Below are 8,015 nucleotides of genomic sequence, written 5' to 3'. Positions count from 1 at the left end.
TTTTTTTTTTTTTTTTTTTTTTTTTTAAATGAAGTTCTTATCTGGCTGAATTTACCACATGACCACATCTAAATTGGATCATTGTTCCTATTATTGTTCACGGTAATGCATTGTACCTGAGTTAAAAGAAAGCAGATGCTGGCAGAGAAAGAGCTGGCGTGTTGTGCACTGTGTTAGTGCTACTCACATGCCACAGTGCATGTGTTTGCATCTTGATTTGAAATGCCCCCATTTGTTTTATTTATTTGATGAAGTGTTGATGGAAACTCAAGGAGCTCAAAACAACAAGTGGAACGAACTTCCATATGCATCAGATATTCCATGCTAGCTTGACCTGAAGTATCCTGGCTGTCTCCCTCAGCAGGTTTTTTGTTGGAGGGAAGGAGATGTGAAGAAGTCTCAGTGTAGCTGAGCTACAGTAGGCCCTTTGTTTTTGTTTAGTCATAGCACATCACAGAACCACAAAACACGCAATTAGAGATTGTGGGCTTCTGGGAGATGTTAATTAGCAATCAAGCAGCAGCAGGTTTTCTTGTATCTTATCTTTTAAAAATATTTCTCATTCTGTGTGCCCCTTTTCATTGTTCCCACTCAGCTGTTTCATTCATATGAATGTGAGGCTGTGCTCCAAGCAGCAGGTTGAATCTAATTTTGGATAGATCCATACTGGAATTAGATTTCTGCTTATATCGAGTCTGGACAGCAGAAAACCCTGTGGACACTGGTTATGGCAAATCAAATCTAAAGCACGTTCATAGATGGTTTGAAATGAGACTCAGATTGAATTTCTAACCTTGTGTGAAGTCTCGAAACTGCAGTCAGGATGTCATTTATGCAACACGCGCTCATCCCAAGTATGGGAAAATAAACTATTTTCACTTCTTCTGTGTCATCTTGAAAAATTTAAAGCCTGGTATCACAACTAGATGTGTTGGTGTGAAGAATCTGATGATGTGTCTCCTCTGTTCTTCATATAGCTGTTTTTCATCCACACTGGAGACACTCACCATCTGTTCCGTTATGTGTTTATATTGTACATTGATAGAAATATTTCATGGCACAAAGTAGATGAGCAATAAAGGACAGAGAAATTAAGCTTTATGTGGAAAATCAGACCTGAAGAAGATGATTGATAGATTTGATTGACAGCTATAATATGTCAATTAAGTCATTTATGAAGCAAAACATTATTGTAAAATTAAAAAGTTTGAAGGTAAACGTCTGATCCACTGGATTTGTGATATACAGTCATGTGAAAAAATTAGGACACCCTTTGAAAGCATGTGTATTTTGTAACATGTTTTAATATATGGTTATTTAATCTCAATTTTAACAATACAGAGAGATTAAAGTAATACAACTAAACAAGTAAAACTGAAGAAAAGTCTTTTCAAGATCTTCTGTAAATGTAATTCTACAAAAATGCCTATTCCAACTGAGGAAAAAGTTAGCACACCCTCACATGTATGCCCTCTTAAAATGGCTCAAATCACACACAGGTATATCACACCAGGTGCACATAATTAGTAGATCGTTACTCAGCATTTTGAATGAGGCTTGCCCCATCTAAACCTCAAACATTTAGTTTGGTGTGCTCCTGACTGTTGAAGTGAGAGTGAGCACCATGGTGAGAGCAAAAGAGCTGTCAGAGGCCTTCAGAAAAAACATTGTAGCAGCCTATGAGTCTGGTAAAGGATTTAAAAAGATCTCAAAAGATTTTGAAATCAGCCATTCCACTGTCCGGAAGATAGTCTACAAGTGGAGGGCTTTCAAAACAACTGCCAACATGCCCAGGTCTGGTCGCCCCAGCAAGTTCACACCAAGAGCAGACCGCAAGATGCTAAAAGAGGTCTCCAAAAACCCTAAAATGTCATCTCGAGACCTACAGCAGGCTCTGGCTACTGTTGATGTAGAAGTGCATGCCTCTACAATCAGAAAGAGACTGCACAAGTTTAACTTGCATGGGAGGCGTGCAAGGAGGAAACCTTTGCTCTCTAAGAGAAACATCAAGGCCAGACTGACATTTGCCAGAGAGAATGTTGACAAAGACCAGGACTTCTGGAATAATGTTCGTTGGACAGATGAGTCCAAAATTGAATTATTTGGACACCAGAGCAGAGGACATGTTTGGCATAAACCAAACACAGCATTCCAGGAAAAGAACCTCATACCAACTGTGAAGCATGGAGGTGGAAGTGTCATGGTTTGGGGCTGCTTTGCTGCAGCAGGACCTGGTCAGCTCACCATCATAGAATCCACCATGAATTCTACTGTGTATCAGAAGGTGCTTGAAGAACATGTGAGACCATCGGTTAGAAAATTAAAGCTGAAGCGGAACTGGACCATGCAACATGACAATGACCCAAAACATACTAGTAAATCAACCAAAGACTGGCTGAAAAAGAAGAAATGGAGAGTCCTGGAATGGCAGAGTCAAAGTCCAGACCTGAATCCCATTGAGATGCTGTGGGGTGACTTGAAAAGGGCTGTACATGCAAGAAACCCCTCAAACATCTCACAGCTGAAACAATTCTGCATTGAGGAGTGGGATAAAATTCCCTCAGACCGATGTCAGAGACTATTAGATGGCTACAAGAACCGTCTCACTGCAGTTATTTCAGCCAAAGGAGGTAACACTAGCTATTAGGGGCTAGGGTGTGCTAACTTTTTCCTCAGTTGGAATAGGCATTTTTGTAGAATTACATTTACAGAAGATCTTGAAAAGACTTTTCTTCAGTTTTACTTGTTTAGTTGTATTACTTTAATCTCTCTGTATTGTTAAAATTGAGATTAAATAACCATATATTAAAACATGTTACAAAATACACATGCTTTCAAAGGGTGTCCTAATTTTTTCACATGACTGTAGTGCATTATAAATGAAATATCAACAAGCGAGATATCTATCAGTAAACAACTGTTGGAAAACCTACTTGTGCCATGCATAAAGTATGTCGAACTTCTGACTTCAACTATAAAAGTTGTGATCAGAACAGGTAACAGACCTCATTTGCAGAAGTGATATTTTATGTGAGAATGTGCCAAGTTACTGCCACCACACACGGAGTTGATATGTTTTTGCTTTTCTTATTATTTTTTTCCCAAAATGAGACCTCGTGTTGCCTGTTGGGACTGAGATCAGTACAGTAAATGCCCTGCCTGGTGAATAGTGCAGCTCTGCCTCTTTGTCCAGAGCTCGCTGGAGATTTCTACCCTGTCAGCACCTTCAAATAAACCAACTGCCTATTTTAAAATAGCACAGTCACAAACACTCTGCTTACTATTTGCACTGCTCACCTCAAACCGTAGTGCGGGGTTTATTTTTAGCACTCTGCTTTGTCAATAAGACATTTTAGCCTTATCTCACAATACCCAAATGCAAGCAGTTTATATCTGCTGGGCTGTTTTATGGCAGACTCAGGTTTCATGTCTAGAAACAAGCAGTGTGTTAGAGAGCAGCCTTGTGATATATGCTCTGGAAGCCGTTGACACAGTGAATATGATTTTTGGACACTGGTTAGATAAATAAGATGTATGTTTCTTGTTGTATAGGATGGGCTCTTCACTTCCCTTTTCCACTCTTAATTTCCTGCTTAAAACTTAGTCTGTTTCTGGGTCTAGTTTTAGTCAGACAATACTTGATCTTTTTATTCAGTATTTTCTTAAATGAAGAACATTTTTTCAGAAAGATGTTTATTCTCACTAACTAGACACATACTGCTTTTATAAATTATGCACCAAAGGAAATGTAACGATACTCATAAGATTGTCTGGAGCAGATTTATACCTGTGGATGTGCTGCTATAAAGTGACAGCAGATTGCTTTTTCACCACTGGTTTGTTTGTTTGTTTGATTCCTCTGTTTTGTTCCTGCAGTGACCCTTATGTCAAACTTTCCCTCTATGTTGCGGATGAAAACAAAGAACTTGCCTTAGTCCAGACAAAAACCATTAAAAAGGTAAGTCCTGAGGTAAAAAGTGCTGCATGCTGCTGCTTTTTCCTGGACTCTGCATAGACCTTTGTTCATGGTTTCAGATCTAATTAAACTTGAATGTGTTTGAACTGTTAGAGTTTGGCTTCTCTTGTTGTGTTAATCTGCCTCCACAGCTGCACCACACATTTACAGTACAGCTGCTTAAATGTGGCTTTGCTCACTTCCACTTTAAAGTCACTGTTTTGACATCACCAGATCCTTCTAATCCCACTCCTACAGTACCACCGCCATCACCTTTCTTTCAAATTAAGATAGTCATGTCATCTTGAAAGAAGGAAACCACAGGAACGAACCAGAAGGTTGTGCCCACCCCTTCCCTCTAGAGTCTGTCAGGGGCCATGTGGCAAGGTGTTTTCCTTCACTGGCCATTCTGGGGAGTAAATGCATTCACAGCAGGGGGAGCTATTACGTGCTATTAGTGAAAACTCCATTCAGATCATACAGTATCTTAATTTCAAAGTGGGCTGGTTTTGCACAAAATGTCCATATTAATTTCCAGCATTTTGGAATGCTAAGGACTATATGGTTTAAAATAGAGGGTTGTGCATTACATGTTATCCACTGCCCAAGGCTAGGAGTTGTGCATATATAGTAGGCAGGGGCTGAAACTTCAATGAAACCCTTTTCTACGTAAGTTGGCAACCAGCTTCTTGTTTCTTTGTAAACCTTTCCTTTCCTGGTAGTTAGGTACCAGCCAACCATCTTCTTGAGTCAAGCAGCTCTGGCTTCCATGCAGGCAGACATATGCTGCCGGTGGCCACGCTCGCCTTATATGATATAAATAGCCGACAATCCACTGCTATGTGGAGCATCACAGCTCGGCACTTCTGTGGGCTCTACGTGTTTTAAGTGAGAAACATTTGATGGCATCTTTGTTGCTGAAACTAAGAGTTTGGCTTGTGGAAAGATGGTTTAATAAAATGATGGCAAACATGACAAACGTATGAAGAGCCAGTCTGAGACTATCAATAACTAGATGTTACCCTGAGATCAAAAGTTATTTGGTGTGATATTTTGTATATTGTTATAATTTGATCAAGAAAAGGTTGACACATTGCTATTGGATTTTTCTCAAAAGGGAGCGGGTTCATTTATAATGTGGCATCTCAGACTCCAGACTCGAGACATTTTAATCGTCGAAGGAATTTCAATGAGAAATGTCACGTTCTTCTCAGTCCAATAGAGTATCAAATGTGTGAGGCAGAAGGAGAGTGTCTGTGCATGTACTGTACTTACTGAGCTGATCTACCCAGAAACGGTGAAAATCTTCATGACTGTTAAATCTTGGGACTAATGCCCATCACTGGGACATGTTCGCTGCAAACTTCCTCTGACAACGTAATAGGATTACTGACACACAGGAGTAAGCCTGACTTCTCAATTTGGGTTTCTTCTCTCACTCTGAGTTGGATAGGTTTCATACATCTGTTCTGTTTTCTGTGTAAACTAATGATGGTGCACACTTCGCTTTAATATACAATTTATTAATTTGCATTCTAACCAACTCTCTACTTTGTTTCAGACCCTCAATCCCAAATGGAATGAGGAATTCTACTTCAGAGTGAGTTGAGATTTTAAAACGCTTTGCCTGCTTGAATAAATCCTCTTTGTTCCTAGTTCTCTTCACTATAACCCCCGGTACTGGACTTGTTTATTGTAGAGTGGTAGTGTTAGAGTTGTTGACCTGTGGTTACGGTTTAACTGAGAGCTGACTCATGTCTCCTATACCACTGTAACTAGACCATATTAGATTTCACAGGTTTAACCACATGCATATGATTATTTCTCACTGAATTATAGTTGATTACTTTTGTTATAACAATGAGAAAACTGGCCACCTTCTAGCCACAGTAGTTGCAACTTAGAGCGGTGGAAAAACTCATAGAAAAGTGTTTGCATACACTTAATCTGTGTTGGTGCTGTGTGCCACATAACCACTGGATGACTGCAGTAACATCTCCCCTTTTATTTTCTTGCCAACACAGGTGTGTCCCCAGAATCACAGGCTACTCTTCGAGGTGTTTGATGAAAACAGATTGGTAAGATTCACAAGTCACAACCTTTCACCTTTCACTCCCTCTGTTACTTCAGGCATCAGATACTTTTCATTTCAGTCTGTCACATTTTGACAGCTCTCAATAGATGAGTTTGTTGCACCTTTTGCAGATCCTCATGCCTCTTTTAATACACTTCCTGCAGTTTATTTCGACTTTAAACTATTTAGAGATTGCATTAACTTTGTAATGTCTCATTCCATGTCCTTTGGTGAGAATGGGCTTTTTAGTAGTACGTTCTTTTGGGTTTAAGCTCAGTAATGCCAATAAAATATCTTGAGCCACCAAGCAAAATGTGATGATTGTAATACTGATTGTGCTACAGGCCTGTCTTTGTTTCTCAGTAAGTTTCCAGGAATAGTTGTGCTTTCATTTCACTACAGGGATCATCAACAGCCTGAAGTGAAATGTATTGACTTCATCATGCATGCCCGCATCTTCACAATCTTCTGCTTGTGAACTTTCACATGATTTAAGCTGGGAGCTCATTCAAAAGAATACAAGCAAAAGATATGTAGACGCTTTGAGGAAATTGAGACCGTAGGCAGTGCCACAGCATGTTTGTCTCCCAGTGTCAGTGCTTCACTTTAAGAATGTAGTTCACTAACAACTCCTACATTCATGTCAGATTTCTCAGATCCCCCCCTTCAGGCGAGAACGCTGGTTTTATTGACTTGTGAAATTAAGCTTGTTGTAGGCCCTCAGTTGCCATGACAGCTAGATTAAATGTCTGCATGATGTCAAGTGTTGCTACAATTAAAACAACACAAGTAGGTCTTGATCAATTCATGCTTGTATACCCTTTACCTTGGTGAACCATTATCAGAGGAGACAGACACAAGCAAGTTTGTTGTTGACATAATGAAAACGTGTGAATTGGCAAAAGGATTCTCTGAAAGGGATTTAAGACTGCAGTGATTGGTTTCTTATAGCTTCTGAGGAACTGAAGTCTGGGGTCTGATGGTGGATCAAACAAACAGCGGTTGCAGCCCAACATACAATAGTACTGGTGTTCTTGGCTGGATGAGACACATTCTGTCTGATCCTCACCTATTCAGAGCTGCAGCATCTGTGCATGAGGGACCAGCGTGGGAGGTCAGAAGAATTGAGCTTGAGTGTCTTTTTATAACAGCCCAGTCTGTCATTGTGTTGATAATTTTATCAAGTGAAGACAGGAAAAGAAGATTGTATGATTAAATATCTTTCTAATGTGCATGTTTCATGTGCTGATATAATCGGTGCATGTTCTGCATGCTCCTCCTGGTGTTTAGCCTGATAAGAAAAGGGCAGCTCAGATTTTTCCCCTCAGACCTGTTGCAGTATAGAAGAAGATGACACAAGTAAGCACAGCACAGGCAGCCTCAAAGCCTGCTCCTCTCCTTATATGTCTGAGGTCCTTCTCTGTCTATGTCTAGGTGCGTGCCAAGGCAGCTCCTCCACCACTGGCCAGCATTTCTTTGAAGGGGCTGCTTGTTCTTCTGCATCCATTAATTTATGGTTTATTTGTCAGATGAGATGAAAAGTTTAACCAATCTTGCTGATAGATTGTGGTTTACATGGGTGAGCTTAGAGAAATACTCATGCTAAGGATACACTAAATATCAACTAATGTAAGTGCCTGCAAAATCTGAAGAACTAACTATGAGACTGACAGTTCACAGAGAATGTAAAGAAAGAGGTTGAAAGAGGCCTACAGTACAGTGGAGTGCTTTGTTTGAAGCAAGCATGTTGTGTCATTTGGCAAGCTGGGCATGCTGCCATTAGACCACACATTGGCATTTTGTTCTTTTATACAAGAACATTCTCCATAACATTTCACACACACATTTTTTTGACTGTGCCTGACACTGTAAGCAGTGTGTCATCACAAAGTAGAACTGGTTGCTAAGTCACGAATTCTTGCACTGTAGTCACTTTCTTTTTGGCTGTTTGTTTTTTTTGTTTTATCCTCCTTTTCTTCTTTTCCC

At 39.9% G+C, this 8,015-nt stretch overlaps 1 protein-coding gene across 1 annotated transcript in view; it reads left to right on the top strand.

Moving 5' to 3' along the window:
* nedd4l (NEDD4 like E3 ubiquitin protein ligase) overlaps nucleotides 1-8,015 on the top strand; it is a 43,124-nt gene that overhangs the window by 3,742 nt on the left and 31,367 nt on the right. The window contains 3 exon segments of the mRNA XM_020600934.1: nucleotides 3,877-3,958; nucleotides 5,517-5,555; nucleotides 5,980-6,033. Coding sequence (XP_020456590.1) covers nucleotides 3,877-3,958; nucleotides 5,517-5,555; nucleotides 5,980-6,033 — 175 coding nt within the window.

The sequence above is a fragment of the Monopterus albus genome, unplaced genomic scaffold (assembly GCF_001952655.1).
Source record: "Monopterus albus unplaced genomic scaffold, M_albus_1.0 scaffold49.1, whole genome shotgun sequence".
Classification (NCBI taxonomy): Eukaryota; Metazoa; Chordata; class Actinopteri; order Synbranchiformes; family Synbranchidae; genus Monopterus; species Monopterus albus.
The sequence above is the reverse complement of the archived record's forward strand: the minus strand, read 5'-3'. Positions and strand labels throughout refer to the sequence as shown.